Source organism: Myotis myotis, unplaced genomic scaffold, assembly GCF_014108235.1.
Source record: "Myotis myotis isolate mMyoMyo1 unplaced genomic scaffold, mMyoMyo1.p scaffold_m19_p_15, whole genome shotgun sequence".
Classification (NCBI taxonomy): domain Eukaryota; kingdom Metazoa; phylum Chordata; class Mammalia; order Chiroptera; family Vespertilionidae; genus Myotis; species Myotis myotis.
The window spans coordinates 21,355,977-21,376,409 of NW_023416319.1; the positions used below are offsets into that span (position 1 = coordinate 21,355,977).

The 20,433-nt window shown below is 40.4% G+C and overlaps 1 protein-coding gene across 5 annotated transcripts in view; it reads right to left on the reverse strand.

Moving 5' to 3' along the window:
• ENTPD1 (ectonucleoside triphosphate diphosphohydrolase 1) overlaps positions 1-18,341 on the reverse strand; it is a 95,059-nt gene extending 76,718 nt beyond the window's left edge. For 2 of the 5 annotated variants that reach the window (XM_036336500.1, XM_036336496.1), the window contains exon 1: positions 17,713-18,339. Coding sequence is in view for 2 of the 5 variants with exons in the window: in XM_036336496.1 (XP_036192389.1) it covers positions 17,713-17,728 (16 nt within the window). In the remaining 3 variants the exon portion in view is untranslated. Of the gene's footprint in view, positions 1-16,885; positions 17,127-17,182; positions 17,685-17,712 lie in introns of those variants that run through there. The other 3 variants (XM_036336498.1, XM_036336497.1, XM_036336499.1) reach the window with 3 other exon arrangements.
• Positions 18,342-20,433: the final 2,092 nt, after the last annotated feature.

A 20,433-nucleotide genomic window follows, 5' to 3' on the forward strand; every position in this document is an offset into this window, starting at 1 on the left:
AAGCACTGCCTGGTGTTGCTCAATGGTTATGGTGTTGGCCAGCACACTGAAGGGTTGTGGGTTCGATTCCCAGTCAGGGGTACATACCTGGGTTGCAGGTTCAATCTCCAGCCCTGGCTGGGGTTTGTGTGTGAGGCAGCCAATCAATGTGTCTCTCTCACATCAATGTTTCTCTCTCTCTCTCTCTCTCTCTCTCTCTCTCTCTCCCCCCTCTCCTCCTCTCTTTTTCCCCCTCTGCCTCTCACCTTTTCCCCTCCTTCCACTCTCTCTAAAAATCAATGGAAAAATATCCATTAACAAACAAACATAACAAAACAAAAGGATTAACAAACAAAAAAAAATAATAATAGAAAAAAAGGATAATAAAGAAAAGATTGCTGCCCTGACCGGTTTGGCTCAGTGGATAAAGGGTCAGCCTGCGATCTGAAAGGTCCCAGGTTCAATTCCAGTCAAGGGTATGTACCTTGGTTGCCGGCACATCCCCAGTTGGGTATGTGCAGAAGGCAGCTGATCGATGTTTCTCTCTCATCGATGTTTCTAACTCTCTATCCCTCTCCCTTCCTCTCTGTAAAAAATAAATAAAATATATTTTTAAAAAAAAGAAAGAAAAGATTGCTGACTATACAAGAAATTATATTGAAGGATTTATAAAAGAATTACTAATAGAAACATGGAAAACTAAGCAGATGAAGAAATGAGGCCTTATTAATAATGCCAGTAAAAATAAAAAGTCATACAGGAAAGGAAATCTAAGGTACAAACAATACTTACCTAGACATGATAAGGTAAACACTAGGTATTGATTTAACTGAAAATTGTGATACCAGTATATAGAGATGGTGTGGAGAGGGCAACCCCTGGGGAAATAATGTAAGAAAGCAAAGTACTCAGCTACCACAATATGAAAGCAACAAGTAACATCTAAATTAGCAGTGTAAGCACAAATACCAGAAGAAATCCTAAAAAGATTAAAAGTGGCCACTCCAGAGAATAGGACTTAAGGGTAGACATAAGGTAGAAAGTAATGGGGCAGGTGAAGGCTGTTCTTTATTATGACTTATTAAACTTGACTTTTAATTACAGAGCAAAATTAGGTTTACAGTTGTTTGTATAGAAAATAAAACAATAATTAATAAATATAAGAATAAACTCGCTTACTCACAACTATAAACCGACTTTTGCCCCAACCTGTATATTCATGTATCACTTTGGTAAAAATTAATATTAGTATTTTTTTTTAAAAGATTCTGCCAATCCATCAATTTAAAAAATCCAGGAGCCACTGACCTAATTATCAAGGTCTGTTCTGCTTTGAGACTGTTGTTTGATTTTATGCCCCCTAATGGAGCTGTTGTCATTGCTGGAAAACTTCATTTACAAGGCAGACAGAAGAAAATCGCTGCCAACCTTAATAAGTTGATATCCCAAGAGTTTAATCTTTTTCAGGGTTGTAAACATATTCCTTTTTTTAATCCAAGATAATTTCTCATTCCAGTTTCATTCTTATTTTCACCCACTTTTGTTATTTCAAATTCAGGTGTATTTCCTTTTGTGAGGAATTAATTTTTTTCTAGGCTATTCATATCTCATTTTTAGATATCCTGTTACAGCATTGGCTCTCAGAAAGCAAGGAGACATCTTATATTTCTAGATTTGTGAGAATTAACACCCAAATTTTCTTTGAAAATTTAAAATAAAGCTAACACATAATTTACTGTGTTTCACATATTTATTCTAAACGTGCTTAATTTTTTACTAGTCAATTAGTATTGTTGAAAGGAGGTGTTTTCCATTTAACATTAAAATATTTCCATGACAGCCCTGGTTGATGAGGTCTTCCCATGTATCCAAAGGTCACTAGTTCGATTCCTGGTCAGAGCATATGGGAGGAAGAGAGCATTCGGGGTACGTACAAGAGGCAACCACTCAATGCTTCTCTCTCACATTAATGTTTCTCTCTCTCCCTCTCTCTTCCTCTTTCTCTCTAAAATTAATAAAAAATATATTTTTAAAAATATTTCCATGACAAAGTTTTCTATATAAAACTAATTTTTTATGTGATTACAAAACTATTATATGCTCACTATTAAAAATTTGGAAAATACATTAAAGCATAAAAGAGGAAAAATAGCCCTAGCTGGTTTGGCTCAATGGGTAGAGCGCTGGTCTGCGGACTGAAGGGTCCCAGGTTCTATTCCAGCCAAGGACACATGCCTGGGTTGTGGGCTCAATCCCCAGTAAGGGGTGTGCAGGAGGCAGCCGATCAATGATTCTCTCTCATCATTGATGTTTTTATATCTCTCACCCTCTCCCTTCCTCTCTAAGATCAATAAAATATATTTTTTTAAAAAAAGAAGAAAAATAAAATGCACTCTCATTTAATTACCCATAAAGTATTTTTAGTATTTCACTGTATATCCTGCTAGTCTTCCTCCTGTGCATATTTAATATCTACATTTATTAACTTTTTTTTTACAAAATGGGTCTTGGTTATTCAACTTCATAATTTGTTTTTCTCTTAACAATGCTTATTTCTTTTGTTATTGGAAACTTTTTTACATCACTTGATCATTGTTTCATGTATGGACATATATTGCTTTAGGTTATTTCCAGTTGTTCACTATTACAAACAATGCTCTAATAAATATCCTGTGGGTACATCTATACATGCATCCAGGCTGCTCTACCTAGGTTCTCAAAGATGTACTGGGTCAGAATGTGGACTTTTTAAATAATAATAATATTCAAATTTCCCTCTAGGAAAGTTCACTCATTGCACTCCCACCAATAATTTGGGAATATTAATTTCCTCCATCTTTTCAACAACAAAGGACATTTTTAAATAAAAAAATTTTGATATTTGCCCTAGCCTGGGTGGCTCGGTGGTTATAGTGTCGGCTTGTGCACCAAAGGGTCATGGGGTCCATTCTCGGTCAAGAGGCACGTACCTGGGTTGCAGATTCTATCCCCAGCCGGGTCCAGGTGCATGCGGGAGTGAACCAATCAATGTGACTCTCACATCTATGTTTCTCTCTCCCTCCCTCTCTCAACTTCACTCCTGCTCTTCCACTCTCTCTTACAAAGCAATGGGGAAAGTATCCTTGGTTGAAGATTAAAAAACAACTTTGCTTTTTGTTATGTGAGAAATATGGCCCTGATTGGGTGCTTGGGAATCGTGGCAGGCCTTCCAGAATTTTTCTTGAGGATAAAGTGGGATATTTTCTATAGCATATTCTTGACATCTAGGGTCATTTTACATATTAGGATGAATCTTAAGATATTGTCAATAATTGACAGTTTTTGACCTACAAAACTGTCCATTTCAAATGGTTAAGACTAAGAAATATATTTGAAAAATTGGGGAAGTTATTATAGGTTAAGAATTGGCCAAATGCTATTGCCTTTTAAAAGTTTCCAGTTATGGAAGAGCTATCAGGACAACCTGCTCTAACGGGACGCCCTGCTGAGCTTCTGCTAAAGGTGCTCAGAGCAGGCCTCCTTAAGATGAGCCAGGATTATTTTTTGTTTGTTTTTAAATATATTTTTATTGATTTTGGAGAGGAAGAAAGAGGGAGAAAGAGAGATAGAAACATCAGTAAGAGAGAATTATCGATCAACTGCCTCCTGCACGCCCTCCACTGGGGATCAAGCTCACTACCCGGGCACATGCCCTGATCAGGAATCGAACTGTGACCTCCTGCTTCACAGGTCGATGCTCAACCACTGAGCAACACCAGCTGGGTAAGATCTGCTGTTTTGGCATGTGGATTATTTTGAGCTGAAGGCTGTCAAGACCCTATAGGCTCATGGGAAACTTTTACCTCTCCCTTAAAGAATTTAAATTAGGGGCCTTTCTCATAATAAGAGTCATTACCAGAAATAACTTCTTGTGACCTACCTATAGTGCAAGACAAACATATAATTACTGAATATCTGCTCTTCTGATCGTCCTGAAAATGATCTTCTCCCCTCTGAAGCCTAACATGCTTTGTCTCATCCTTAGCTCAGAATGCCATATATACCTCATTTTACTTTTCTGTTTCTGCACCTCTCATGTATGTGGGGTCTCTGGTTCTCTCATGTATGTGGGGTTCCCAAATGTTTGTATGTAATTTAATTTAATTATTTTCTCTTGTCAATCTCTCTCATGTTGATTTAGTTATCAGACCAGACAGAAGAAACTAGAAGGGTAGAGAAAAGTTCCTTCATTCCCCACCACCTCACACAACCTGGTTGGATGGGTTGGGGCGAGTCAAAGTGAACTACAGCTAAGGTATGATGGGGAGTCAATCACTGGAATCCACTGAGAGATGGCCTTCCTATAGAGAAGTACTACTGTGAAGTAGGGTTTTTGGAGCGAAAATACATAACCAAAAAGGTTAAAAAGAAGTTAAGGAAACCTCAGAAATGCTTCAAGTGTATGAGGGAATGTCCAAGGGGTGGTAGCGCTTGACTAACACTGGCAACATTTATAGCCCAAAGGGGAAAAGTATCTGAGGAACACCATCTTCTCTCATGGAAAAAAAATGTCTATCTCTAATTGTTCAAATTATGCTCACGGATGAATTACAGAACCAGCCCAGCATGAGTGGGAGCCACAGAGTTTGCAGGAAAAAATTATATGTCATCAAGGTCCAAGGAGTCCTACGAGACATCAATAGCAAGAGAGTTAAATGAAACAGGAAGCACGTTATCAAGAAAAAGGGTCTTTTAAAAGGCAGAGGAGTTGTACTTCAAAACTCACTCAGCCACAGACCGGCTGGGCAAGTTGGGCACACTCCTTCCCAACTCAAGACTTCAGTGTTTCTGTCACTCACATACCTACTGTAATTTAGAGAGCAATTTGGAAATTCTACTTTTAGGAACTTGTCCTAAAGAAATCTTCAAAGACATGCACTGAGATCAATCCACAAGCAGTTATTTATAACAGTAAAACATTTGGAAATTTCCCATATGTTCCACAAAAGGAAATAGTTAAATATTGGTATATGTTCAAATGATGCAATACTATCTGCAGCAATTAAAAATTATGTGGTTAAAGCCATCCGATTGTCATGACAAATTATAAAGTAAAATAGAAGATTACAATCAGTATGCATAACGTATCCCAGAATTTTTAGAAAATTAATAATAATAAATAATAAAAAGAGGAGAGAGGAGGATAAGAGAATAACTGGGAAGTTCCATGACAAAGGGTTATGATAGTAAACTTACAGAGAAGTTTTATTTTCTTATTTGCTCTTTATATACTCTAAATTTTCTATAATAAAATTATATTATTTATGTAATTTTAAAAGATAGCAATCATAATTAATTTTATTTTAGTGAAGAGATTTGAGAAGACTCAAGTTTCTTCCAGCATTAACATTCAGTGAGTCTTTTTGAAATGCTCAATGCAGATATACCTGGACCACCTTTAAATAGTGATTTCCTACTCCTGCTCGACTCTAGATTCCCTTAAAGTGTAAAGTCTTCCAAATCATTGGGTTTTGCAAACAGATACACCCTCTGAAACCATAAGGCAAGTTTGGGGAATGCAACAATAGGTTGGGGCCTGGAGTTTGGGCTGTCTTCACACTCTAAGTCCTGGATGGAGCTCACTGGGAAAGACTCATTTGTGAAAGATGCACTTCCTGGCCCTAGGGCCTCTTGCTTTTCTTTCGCAGAAAATGTTTGCAATGTAGATGGTCTTTCAGCAGCAGGCTACACACCTTCCCATAAAAGTTTCCATTCCTAAAACATTTCACAGATAGCTTATGGTAGAGGCTGTAAAAAGGATACACAGGACAGAAATAGGCTATTTCTAGCTGACATGAACATTGCTGTATTGTCTGCCAGGAATCCATTTCCCCTTCTGGTACTACGACTCTGAATTTCCTTTGAGGAACCATGCCTCCCTCACACTAAATCATGTTCTTCAGATGTCACTTATTTTTCCTTGGTTCAGGGAGACAGGAGGGGGACAGAAAGGGGGGCGGGGAGCAAAGGATTAACTCCAGTGAGAATTTTGCTCCCAGCATGCCACCAAAAGTGCGCCTATCAAGATCACCATCAACTTCCACTGTGCTAAATTCGCTGGTCTGTTCGCAGTTTCACCTGATATGACCCATGAGCAGCATTAGACTCAACTGACCACTTCCTCTTCATGTAATTCTCTTTAGTTGGTTCCCAGTTTACACCATACTATCCTGGTTTACAACCCCACAGCCCAACTCCCACCCCCCTCTCTCTGTTGTCTTGGATGGTTTCTCCTCTTGTCCCCAGACTTTAAGGCTCAGTACTTCTTTTCTATGTACACTCATTCCTTTGGTGATCTTATCCAGTTTCATTACATTGAAATCCAGCCTCACTGAGTTTAAGCACCACCTGATGACCAAAATTTAACTCCAGACTTACATATTCATCTGCTCAATTCAAAATCTCCATGTCAAATAGGCATTTCTTATCAAATAGGCATCTCAAACTTAAAACATCCAAACTGAAGTCCTAATCTTCCTATTCAAACCTGTTCCTCCTACAGTCTTTCCATCTCAGCTCAATGCAACGCTACCGTTCAGTTTCTTGTAAAGCCCAAAACCTTGGAGTCAGTTTCCTTTTCCCTTTGTGTCCCAGCCAGATTCTATCAGAAAATACCATCAGCTCTGTCTTCAGAATAGATCCAAAATCCAATCACTTCTCACTGCTTCTGCTACCACCTAGAATTAGATACAATCATCTCTCACCTGCATTACTGAAGTTCTCTCCCAACTGGTCTCTCCCCTTCTGTCCTTGCCCCCTTTCAGTTTATCCTTTATATGTAGCCAGCATCTTCCTATTAAAATGCAAATTGGATCAAATCACTCCTGGGCTCAAAACCCACAGTGGTTTCCTATTCCACCATCTAGAAATGCAAAGGCTAACCAGTGGTCTGCAAGGCACTAGAAGATCTGCGTGGGCAAACTACGGCCCGCGGGCCAGATCCGGCCCGTTTGAAATGAATAAAACTAAAAAAAAAAAAGACCGTACCCTTTTATGTAATGATGTTTACTTTGAATTTATATTAGTTCACACAAACACTCCATCCATGCTTTTGTTCCGGCCCTCCGGTCCAGTTTAAGAACCCATTGTGGCCCTCGAGTCAAAAAGTTTGCCCACCCCTGGCTTAGTCCAAAACCATCTCTCAGCTCTCCTTTCCTTGCTCTCTCCAACCCAGCACATGGCTTCCCTGCTGTTTCTTAAACATCTAATTTCTCTTCAGGACTTTTGATTTGCTTGCCTGGAATGTACTTCCTGGAGACAGTCACATCTTCACCTCTTTAAGGTCTTCCTTCAAAATCACCTTATAGCTCTAGTGGGTTTGGCTCAGTGAATAGAGCGTCAGCCTGCGGACTGAAGGGTCCTAGGTTGATTCTGGTCAAGGGCACATGCCCGATTTGCAGGCTTGATATGTAGTACAGGGTGTGCAGGAGGCAGCCAATCAATGATTCTCTCTCATCATTGATGTTTCCATCTCTTTCTCCCTCTCTCTCCTCTCTGAAATCAATAAAAATATTTTTTAAAAATCACCTTCTATTTTAACATCCTTTCAAAAATTGTAATCTCCCAACATTTCTTATTCCCCCTTCCCTGCTTTAATTTTCTCCTTAGTACTTACCATCACATAATATGCCATACATTTTACTTTTATTTTTGGGCTTATTATCTGTATCCCTTCCACCTAAAATATAAGCCCAATGAGGTTACAGATTTTGTTTTGTTTCCTGCTGTATCCTCAGTGCCTAGAAAAGGGCTTGACACATACTCTTTGCTCAACAAATATTTGTTGAATGATGAGTACATCTCCTTTTTGCTGGCTCTTATCTATCAAACATAAGCAAGTTCACTCTAGCCTTAACATTCTTTCCTTGATCTGACTCATCCCGCAAGTCAGCTCTCTTCTTCCCTCCACCAACTCACTGCTCCTACTTTCTTAACGTCTGCTCTTTAACCTCTTAATATGGCTAAATAAATCTGTTTTCACCAAGGACACTCTAAGCTCCAAATTTTCAAACACAATCACCAGACAGTATTTATCCCACTTCAAAATGTACCTTTAGAGTTTTGGGGAGTTCTTTTGTGGGTGGGGGGATAAAGAAACTGGGTAGGAAACATAAAATGCATCTCAATTCCCAAGCACATTAATTACATTGTGGGGTAGGGGTAGACTGCAAAAGGAAGTATGCTCAAAGAGGAGGAGAAAATTCTCATTTTCTGTCTTGCCTATTCTACAACTCTGGAACTTCTTGATACTTTTCTCAAAATACCCTTTCCCTTGTCTACAAGGTTCAGATGCTCTCCTTGGCTTTCTTGAGCAACTACCTTTCTAGCACTCTTTCTGAATCTCTTTTCTTAAGTTCTTTCTCTTCCCATCCTTTTATTAATATTGGTATTTCCGTAGGTCTCATTCTTTATCCTCTTTGTTTTCATTTTCTATACTTCCCAGGGTGACTTATCCATGCCCATACTTTTAACCACTGACTCCATGCTCCAACTCCAGCTCCCATTATCTCTCAATTTCCACCAGACCTCTCCAAGCTCTAGACCCAGATTTCTAGCAACCAACAGAATATATCTTCCTTGATGTCTTCTTATAAATATTCAGGTTGAGCGTGTGCTAGGATGAACTTATCTCCCTCCTCCCCTGCCAAATCTACACCCCTCACCCATTCCCAGCCTTATATATAAACATTTATTGACCCAGTAATCCAAATCTAAACTTGAAAATGTCTTGACATCTTTCTCTCTTTCCCTCCCAACATACCACCTAACCCTCTACCTCGGGAATATTGTCTAAATCCAGTCCCTCCCATCCGTCCCCCATTTAATGCCTTAGGTGCAGGTCTCCATCATCTCTCACCTACTGGACTATTGCAGGAGCCCAATACTTGTCTCCCCCTCCCCCCCCTCATTGCTCATTAACTACTTGGTTCATTCCCTCTAATAGCAGATTCATAAAGCCAAATCTTAGGACCACTGAGTATAATGGTAACATAAAAGAAAATACTTTGCCACACCCTCCCACATTCTTGTGAAAATTTACATCTGTATCTTAAAAGAAATGGGTTTTTTCCCTCCAAATAAAATGCATTAGAATTAAGAAATGGTATTAATGGCCAGTATCGCCTCTTCTGAGACACAGCAGCATGACCAGGGCCAAGTAAGTAGAGGACTTAGTTGGCCCTCCCAGCACCCATTAGCTTGGGAACAACAAAGGTGCACTATGGGAGAAGAGCAGCAGAGCAAGACGGGAACTCTTTGGGAAACCCTGGGCTTGCTGTTTTGTCTTTCCTTGTTTTGTTTGTTTGGGTGTTGGTTGTTGCCTGTGTGTGGAACTGGCAGCCATGTGTCCAGCTGGTTGTTGCCTCTGTGTGGAACTGGCAGCCATGTGTCCACCATGAGTATAAAGAGACTTGACAAGTGATCTCCAACAAAAGGCATTGCTTGGGCAAGGCACTAAATGAAACAGGAGTTAACTTCCCAGTTCAACAGAGGTTGGCTCTCAGTGGGAAAGGGGCAAAAGCAAGAAAATGGGCCCAGAGAAGGTTCCTTCCTGAACATCTTTATGTCTCTGCACAACAAGACTGACAGAATTCTGACAGTCCTAGCCTCTCTGTCCTCCGAAGCATTGAAACATGGCTGTATGGTGACAGGACTTTTGTTTTCTTTCTTGGATCTGAATGAGCTTTTTTGGCTAGAAGACTATCTTCTCCCACATAGAAGAGGAATCTAGCATTTGGTGATTGCATTCTTCCAGGATGCAAACAGAATCTGAGGGAGCCAAGGTTAGAAGATGCATTCCAACCCTCTCTAATACTGGATAGTAATAAATCTCCCCAAATTCTTCCTTAAGTCTTGTTAGAATAAGATGAAAATTCATATGTTCATTTGCACACACACAAAAGGAATATCTTTTTTTTCCAGGATAAGGGGTTAGATTAGATAAATTTTGCAATAGAGTAGGAAGAACAAGAGGAAAATCTTTCCTCCAACATAGATATGATGTAGGAAAGAATGGAAAATCTTGCTTTGTTTATTTTTTAGTTAGACACAAGAGGATATTGCTGTGAGAACAGAGCAAACTAAGATTAAAAGATTTCATGGAAACCAAAAACATTGTAACTGAATGAAAGTTTATATTGGAGATAATTAAGGAAAATTGAATCAGTGATATAGAGTACAACTTGGGAAAATATTCTCAGAATACAAAGAAAAGTAAATGAAGGGAAGGAAGGAGGAAAGAGAAAGGAAGAAAGGAAGAAAAGAAAGAAAGAAGGAAAGAAAGAAAGAAAGAAAGAAAGTTTTAAAGATAAGAAATCCAAATAATAGGTTCCTAAAAAGGAAAAACAAAGCAGAAACATTGATCAAAGTTATGACAAGAGAAATCTTTCTTGCTCCTAAAAATTCCTGAATTTAGAAATCAAGCAGGTTTACCATATTCGAGGCAAAATTTATGAAAGGAAGACTATGCTGAGTTATGCTATTGTGAAGAGTATAAACATCAGGAATAGAGAAAAGAAAAAGACATTCAGGTTGAAAGCTAATTGTCCTCGGAAATTATAAAGCTATATTCTCTATTATGAAATAAAATTAATTATAATTAATGGTTTAAACAAAATAATCACTTGGAACTTTAAGAAGTATTATTCTGGATTAAAGAGACAATAAAAATGCACTATTAGCCTGGCCGATGTGGCTCAGAGGTTGAGTGTCGACCTATGAACCAGGAGGTCCCCAGTGTAGGGTTTGTAAGAGACAGCTAATCCATGATTCTCTCTCCTCATTGATGTTTTTATCTCTCTCTCCCTCTCCCTCTCCCTTCCTCTCTGAAATCAATAAAAACATATTTTTTAAAAATGCAATATTAAACTACTTTGAAAGCTATAACACCAAATATAAAAATGTAATGGCTCTATTCTTAACTATATGTTTCTGTATAAAAACACTCAGAGAAGATTCAGAAAAGCAATTATGGCCGGAAAACTTGATTATCTTTATTTTATGAAGCGCTCACATAAATTAATTTAAAAACATAAAATCCAAATAAATAATAAACAGGCAAGGGATGTAAAGTGACATAAAAGAAGCAGCACATTATGTGGAAAATGTCAAATTTACTGGTAATTAAAGAAATACAAACTAAAACAACATCAAGGTAGATAAGATTGTTTAAAAAACAAGAACAAAAATACCAAAACTGTCAGAAATTCAGCAAAACAGGTCCTGCTTGTGGGAACATGAAGGATCTATTCTTAGGGATAGTAGTAACTTGGCAATAGTAATCAGGAACTTTAAGAAACATTTACAAATTTTAATTCAGTAAATCTACTTTTGGGACTCTGTCCTCAGCATGCAAGCCTGTATATGGAACAACGCCATGCACAAAGATGTTTACTGGGAAAGGCAACAACCTAAACATTCAACAACAGGGGAATCTTTTCTTTTTATTATTTTTGTTAATCCTCACCAGAGGATATTTTTCCATTGATTTTTTTTTTTTTCTTAGAATTGTAGGGAGCGGGGAGAGACAGAAACATCGATGTGAGAGAGACAAATTGATTGGTTGCCTCCAGCACAGCCCCTGGTTGGGGCTGTGATGGAGCCTGCAACTGAGGTACGTGCCCTTCATCAAAATGGAACCCAGGACTCTTCAATCCGCAGGCCGAAGCTCTATCCACTGAGCAACTGGCTAGGGGAACAGGGGAATATTTAAATGAATGCCGTAACTATAAAAATTATGCTAACGAAGACTATGCTGTAAGATGGAAAGGACTCGTGCTTCCCTGTTACACTAAAAGCCAGGCTTTTCAATTGTACATATATGCAGCCTAATGATCACAATGCCATCTCATAAATTTTCAAGTAAATGCTGAAAGAGAGAACAACCCAGCATAGTAAAAGGACTTGCAAGGAAATATACCAAAGTATTATTACAAGTGATTTTTTTCTTCTCTCCCCTAATTTATATTTTCATATTTTCTTTAATGGACATGTGCCATATTACTTACATCCTCACAGACATGAAGGAATTGTCTACATTCTTCCTATGAATCAAAAGGAAACAACACCCTCTCAGACATGAAGGAATTGTCCACATTCTTCCTATGAATCAAAAGGAAATACCTCTGTATGTAGGGTGTGTGCTGCCATTGTTCCTGGGTCTCCAACGTCATTTTTATATTCTAACACAAAAACTGCAGGATGAAAACATGCTACGCAAATTCTCCCGTCTTCTTTTCTCCAACTTATTTTTTCCTCATAATTCCTTCAATTTCCCAAACCTAAAGAAATTCCCTCAGTCCTCTCTCCCCTCCTTTGTACCTGGGACATTTCCCACTTTACTTCTGCAGCGTGGAGACAATGCCCAGGCACGCTGCTCCCAGTCTCGGAGCCCTGGGTCCCTGCCGCCCCAGGTCCCTGGCCCTCCAAGCACCCAGCAAAGGGCTCGGGAGGCAGCACTGCTCCAGTGCTGTTCAGGTCGGAGGAGGGAATGAAAGCAGCTTAGGAAACTCGGAGCCTTGGAGAAAGAGGGGAGATGTTTGGGAAAACCAACACAGGGCCTTCTTTGTGTAAGAATTTGTGCGTAAAAGATTCAGACTTGTTTCCCGTATGGCAAATTAGGGGCCTCAACTTCCTGTTCTGGGCATATATTGACTGAACAAACAAACAAACGAACAAACGAATGAATTAGGCTTCCCATTATCCTGCAAGGACATAGCTGATCAGAGACTCCAAGTGATTTCTAGGAGAGGGATTGGTCCTTTGGTACCAAAATAAGCCCTGAGGGTAAAGCATGCAGTGACCCTATAACATGGCTAGTCAAAGTGTGGCCTAAGGAAGGGCAGCATGACCATCGCTTGAGTTCGTTAGAATGCAGAATCTCCGGCCCCACCCCAGAGCTACTGGATCAGAATCTGCATTTTGACAAGATCCCCAATGATACACGTGTTAAAGTTTGAGAAACACTGCCTCAGAGCATTCAGACACATTCACCAAGACCGGGCGAGTGCCTCTACGCTTCGGCACTTCCATCAAACCATCAAGAGGCTAGATCAGTGGTCGGCAAACTGCAGCCACTTGAGTGTGGCTCTTCCACAAAATACCACGTGCAGGTGCGCACATACAGTGCGATTGAAACTTCGTGGCCACACTCAAGGGGCCAAAGGATAGATGATGATTTCTCACCACTAGGGCTGCCCTCAATTTTGCCCTTGCTCCTGAGAAAATACTCTTAAAATGCAGTGTAGCCAAGTAAAAGCAAGACCCACAACTGACATTTCTAAAAACTATTTACTAAATGTGTCTAATGACCATGCAAGATAAGCATGAGGAAATAATTTAATATGCAGCAGCTAATTGCTTTGTAAAGGGTTAGTGGATTACATGTCTGATAATCCACTAACCCTTTATAGCTGGGACTACACTTCCGACTTCTGCCTTCAAATCTCCAGGCCAGACATGTAAATAGGTTCCCTGTTCAGAACTTGGAAAAGGTGAAAGAGCTTTTTACTCTTTTTTTTTAATATATTTTATTGAATTTTTTACAGAGAGGAAGGGAGAGGGATAGAGAGTCAGAAACATCGATGAGAGAGAAGCATCAATCAGCTGCCTCCTGCACACCCCCTACTGGGGATGTGCCCACAACCAAGGTACATGCCCTGGACCGGAATCGAACCTGGGACTCTTCAGTCCCCAGGCCAACGCTCTATCCAGTGAGCCAAACCGGCTAGGGCAAGAGCTTTTTACTCTTAAATCTGGGCTGTGGTTTCAGTAAAGAAGAGAGAAAAGATCTGTAAGCATTGCTTGGACTAGGAAGGGGCTTGTTGGCAGCACCAGACTCTACTCAGCTTTCTAGAGCAGCGGTTCTCAACCTGTGGGTCGTGACCCCTTTGGGGGTCGAACAACCCTTTCACAGAGGTCGCCTAAGACCATCGGAAAACACATATATAATTACATATTGTTTTTGTTATTAATCACTATGCTTTAATTATATTCAATTTGTAAATGAAAATACATCCTGCATGTCAGATATTTACATTACGATTCATAACAGTAGCAAAATTACAGTTATGAAGTAGCAATGAAAATAACTTTATGGTTGGGGGTCACCACAACATGAGGAACTGTATTAAAGCGTCTCGGCATTAGGAAGGTTGAGAACCACTGCTCTAGAACCAGTGAAGTGTCCCATCCTTTGAGAAGTTTTCTCAGAAATCATCACTCCCTATTGTGTTTCTCGTGGCATTTCCTTTAGACTTGTATTACAGCTCTTAAGGAGGTAGGAGAACTTAATGCATTAGGATTGCAGCCTAACAATATAGGTCTAAATTCCCCCTCTGCCTATTATTAGCTGTGTGACCTAGGCCACATAACTTCCCTTCACAGCTGTGAGATGCAGAGACCTATAATCATGGGTATATTCTGAAGATTACATGAAACAATGCATAAAATAATTACAGTGCCTGGCATATAGTAAATACTAAATCAATGTCTGCTATTATTACTAGCACTTCATAAAGTCTGGATTCAATTAGAGTTGTTTGTATGTATGTCTGTCTTTCCCACTAGAGTGTAAGCAAACTGTGTATATCCCACACATCTGGCACAGGGACTTACAAATGGTAGACACAATAATATTTGTCAAATTGGTTTGAAGGTATGCCAGGGAGAAGAAAGCGAGGGTGCTAGAAGCAATTGTAATGTACTTCAGATTTTACCCAGTGCCAACCTTTATAGCGTTGTTTTCTTCTAATACAGTGGTTCTCAACCTTCCTAATGCTGTGGTGACCCCCAACCATAAATTACTTTCGTTGCTACTTCATAACTGTAATTTTGCTACTGTTATGAATCGTAATGTAAATATCTGATATGCAGGATGTATTTTCATTGTTACAAATTGAATATAATTAAAGCATAGTGATTAATCACAAAAACAATATGTAATTATATATGTGTTTTCCGATGGTCTTAGGCGACCCCTGTGAAAGGGTCGTTAGACCCCAAAGGGGTCGCGACCCACAGGTTGAGAACCGCTGTTCTAATACCAGAGTCCATTGTCTCAGACTGTGCTATAAAAGACTGAGGCTGGGGAGACATTATTTCTGGAACCATATGTTCCGTTCAGAGAGACTGAGGTTGTGCTATGAGGCATCTGAAATCTCCGGTTGTCCCCTGGCTGAGGGGTATTAGGGGCTGCAGTTAGCCAGAGCTAGACTGGCCAAACTGAGCACCTTGGCATGGGGCTGCATCAGCTTGGACTATCACCCACCTGGTGGGGATGCATTTTGTTTTTCAGTGTATTCACTTAGCAGCAGTTCTCAACCTGTGGGTCGCGACCCCTTTGGCGGTGGAACGACCCTTTCACAGGGGTCCCCTAAGACCATCCTGCATATCAGATATTTACATTACGATTCATAACAGTAGCAACATTACAGTTATGAAGTAGCAACGAAAATAATTTTATGGTTGGGTCACAACATGAGGAACTGTATTTAAAGGGCCAGAAGGTTGAGAACCACTGATTAGAGGGATGTCTTTACAGATTGCACGAGAACTGTATGTACCAGCGGGAGCTCTATAGCAAACTCAAAGGTCCCCTTTTAAACCAGCCTCCGGACTCTTGGATGAACATCAACTAAAAGAATACTAAGTTTATAAATATTTATTGAGTGCCCATTGTGTGCTAAACATTGCTCCAGACCCTGAAGATCCAACGGTAAATTAAAAAATTATAGTTGGGGGGCAGGGAAGGAAATTCAGAGGGCAGGATTGTAAACAAGTATGACAAACCACCGTAGGCATTAAGTGGTGAGGTGTTGTAGAAGCATCCAAGAAAAAGCCAAGTCTAACAACCAAGATGAGGCCTGAAGGAGGGATTGCGACAGCTAACATTTATTGAGCATGTACTTATATGCATAAGGCCCTATTCTGAGAACCTTGTGTGAATCCCTCATTTAGTCCTTACAACAACTCTATTAGGTAGATATTATATTATCTTCATTTTATAGATGAGGAAACTGAGGCACGCAGTCAGTAAATGATGGAGCTGGGGTTCAAACCCAGGCAGCATGGCTCCATGCTAAACGGGAAGAAGAGAGGCAGGCCTTAGAGGCCGAGATAAGCTCCTTGCAACAGTCTGGGAGGGAGGAACCAAGCAAGGTCTTTTGGGGAACTGAAAGCGCCTGGGGGTGGGGAAGAAGGCTTGCTCTGCAGCTTAGAAACCAGAGGCAGGGGATTTCTGGTCTAGTCTAGTTGTATGATTCCTGTCACCTAACCCATCCTGGCCTCGGTCTCTCTTTTCTGTGAAAGGCAATATGACAGTAACTGGGCTCTACCATAGAGAAGGGCCATGAGTACCAAATGAGAAAAAAAAATATGTGAACTTGACAGGAAAGCACAAATTCCTCCCCAGCCTTGCAATTTCACAGTAGCATTGCCCCAGTAGCTTCAAGGATTTGCAAACCTGGAATCAAGTGTCAGGGCAGTAGCACAGCGAGAGCGGTGGGAGTAGAGCAACAGCATAGGGAATAGAAAGGCCGGCGGATGCTGTGTCCATTGCCTGCATCCACACTCACCACTTACTGTGAGACCCCTAGGCAAGCTCCTCTCCTACTACCTCAACTCCATCAGCCATAAAATGGGGATGGTAATGTACCACTCATTCCATACACTGATGTGAGTCATAAGTAACACATGTAACATGCTTAGCACAGCTCCCAGCACAGACTTAGTAAATGTTAACGGCTATCGTTATTAACCTTATTGAGAAATCTGTTGCTCATTTCATTCCTCCGCATTCTATGTGATAAAAACGTGTGGAGTTATTAGAAACTAGAGATAATGAAGAAGGTTTGCAACCCTACACACTCACATGTCTGCAGAGACTCCTGCTGGCTCCCACGGACTGGCAAGCAGCTAGCTTTCCGTCCTGGCAGAAAATGCCCAAAAGAGGTAAAAGACAAGAGACTGCACACCATTTGTGCAAAGCCGGCTGCTCTTGTAGTTTTTAGACAAAATCTAAATATAGTCAGTCAAATACGCCTTGCTTTTTCAAGATAAAACTGTTCTTCAGCCCTCCATCCCCTCTCTGCGCTGCCTCCCCCCATACACACACACACACACACTCCCACACTCCTTCCAAGCTTTCGGTCTTTTGCAAGAAGCTTACTCCGGGGTCCTGTTGACAGCTTCTAGCCACATTAACTTCTCTAACTCCCTGCAGAGAAGCCTTTGCTAATTTCACAACAGGAAAGCACGCAGGAAATTAGAGAACAAAACAAATCTGCACAGTGAGCCCAGCATCTTCAAGCAAATACGCTGAGGTCCCGACCCGAAGCAAGATGACTCTGGACTATAAATGAGGCAGCTGCCTCTTAAACTGCAAGGGGACGGAAGAAGTCATTTACCTCTAAAAAAAAAACACACCCAGATCTGAATACAAATGGATAATGAATATTCATGAGCCCCTTCAGCTGCCTCAAGAGCCACCCTTGACTGCAACCACCGGGCTCGCTTCTTAAAGTTTCCCAAAGTTCTTTCGCTGCCTCCTCTCAGAGGAGAGGGTGGGAAAGTTCATTTAGGGCTCTGTGCCTCTTGCTCTTTCAAGTACTTGCTTTTGGTCTGGGCTTTGGGTTTGTTTGTTTTTCTCCTCTGTTTTTTTGTCCTTAAGGATTCGGATCAAATCAATTTTGCTCTTACCCTTTACATCTTCCATAACTGGCAGCTTTTGTGTCTTCCTCTTTGCTCTTTTTTTTTTCCGCCTCTGCTTGCTGTGGTCCGTCTCAGTGAGAGAGGTACTCAAGGAACAGAGATATAACAGACCCTCCGGCTCGTGGGAGGGGCTAAACTTGCCGGCCCGTTTAGGAAGGAACCTCTAACTCTGTTTCATTGACTGGAAACAACAGATTGGCCTTGGCGGAGGAGTCCAGCTGCTCATTTCCGTAGTTACCAGAAGGCTTCCCAGGGTTGTAACTTTCTGTATTCAAATATTTCTCTCCCGCTCTTTCCTCCTCTCATTGTTACAGAAATCCATTCTCCCCCTTTGGAAAAAAAATGTACCTTGGCTGCAAGCAAAAATGCTCTTTACTTATTGCAATTTCGAAGCCAGATAACAAGAAACTTGTTACCTTGGTACCCACTGGGAAAACTGGGAGGCAAGGACAGTTCTTCCCGCCCCAGGAAGCTGATCACTCCTGGTCCCTGACCAGCAATCCTTTTACGAGGCTTATTAGATCCTCCAAGCGACGCACCAGCCAGTGGCAGGAGAAGTGTTACTGGGCCGAAGGCCGGTGCGACGGCGCCGGAGGCTGCTCACTGGGAACAGCTCTCTAGCTGTACTGACGCAAGTTGTACACCTTTTTCCAGACGACGACTTCCGCCTCTTAACGTCTTCTGAGCAGAAATTGCTACACTTGGGCTTTGTCAAGATGACCCAAATACAGATAAGAGGCTGGCCAAAAGGTTTAAAAATTGTGTATACGGAGTTATTTTGAAATCAAGACAAGAGCTAATCCTCTGAGAGGAAGGTAAGTCCTCAAGCCCCAAGGTTGGTCAGCTTCTCCCTCCAAGAGGCTGTCAGAAACCTTAGCATTTCAGGTTTGAAATAAACTGTGGCCATCTAGTCTAACCAAGATCAGCGACGTGGAAAAGTTAAGCCACAGGGGTTCACAAAGATAAAGAGCAGGTAGGTGCTCCCAGCATCTAACACAGTTTCTCCTAAACTTAAGAGTAGGCTCTCATTAAATATTTGATGAGTGAATGAATGAATGAATGAATGAATAGCAGCAAAGCAGGAATGTAGATCTGGTTCCTGATTCCTAGTTCATGCTTCTTCTACATTGCTTCTCCAGCATGATAACTTTTGTCTGAAGCCAATTATAAGGTATTTTCTTTACATAAACCAGTAAACTTGTGACTATTGAAGATTGTATTTGACTCTATACAGAACATGCATTCTTAGCTGTACAGTCACCCGCTGCTTAATGATGGCGATACGTTCTGAGAAATGCAAGGTTAGGCGATTACGTCCTGGTGCAAACAGAGTGCAGGCACACATGCCTAGATGGGAAAGCCTCTACACACCTAGGCTAATGGGATAGCCTACTGCTCCTAGGCACCAGCCTGTACAGCATGTTACTGTACTAAGCAACCAAGATTAAATCAAGCACAGGAGAAAATAATGCAATCAAGAGACACTGAAAGCACAAGATGCATGAGGCTGCTGTTGGTATAACACATCACACTGCTTTACAGCAAACATTTTATTCAAGTAGAAAGAGTACACGCTGAAATACCAACAAAAAAGTATAGTGTAGTGAACACATAAATCAGCATAGTTGCTTACTATCATTATCAAGTATTATGCACTGTACATAATGGCACATGCTATGCTTGTATACTTGGCAGTGCAGTAGGTGTGTTTATGCAAGTATCACCGCAAACACTTAAGTAATGTATTGTGTTATGATGTTTCCATGGTTATGCTATCACTAGGTGATAGGAATTTTTTTTTTTTACCTTCGTATACTAGTTTGTGGTCTGTTATTAACCCAAAGCATTGTTATTTGGTGCATGACTGTACTTTCAATCACTTTTATTTTTTAATAAGGGCTGGGCTGATTTTTTAGTTTAGTCATCTCTGTTGTTACCTTGCACCACACCTGTCCTATTGTATATGCTCAATAAATGTTTGATGTCTTTATCTGGGCCTGTACAACAAGACTCTTTATCTTACTAAATGGTTCATAATTACAGGATTTTGCATTCATAATAACAACTAATTATAGTAATTGGGGAAAAAAGGAATGTCTCTTCCAAAGCCAATTAGACTCCATCTCTAATAAAGAACATTTCATATTTGTCCTATTATGGTAAAATTGTTTTTTAGTAATATAATGGGGTATAAGGGAAAACCAGCAATTTTATAATGGGTTTATAACTGTCTTGGCATCATTGTTTTGGAGACAATCTTGAAAAAGAGCATGTCCATATCTTGTGAACTACAGACTGGAGAACAGACCGTCAAAGCTAGAAGGAGAAGAGAATGATCAAGGGGAAGATCCAGAGTGAGTGAGCGGTTAGGTGAAAGAAAGGCAGAGCACGTCAAGTCTGGGGCAGCCGTTCTCTATGTCAAACAAAATTAAAATTCCAAGGCTCCTCTCATGTTCCACTTGGACACTGCATCATTGACTAAAGGTTACTTTGACAATTGACTCAATCTCTTTCAATTTCATCATAGAGAAACTGTCAAGTAAAGTGCTCAACTTCTGGTTAGGCTGGGGAGATAAAATCTCATTATAATAATTAGCACTTCATAAAAAGGAAAAAGTCATCAGAGTTGAATATACAGTAATGAAAGCATAGTTTTAGCCCCCAACTCATTTTATGTGACCCTTTTGACATTTATTGCTTTTATAGTAG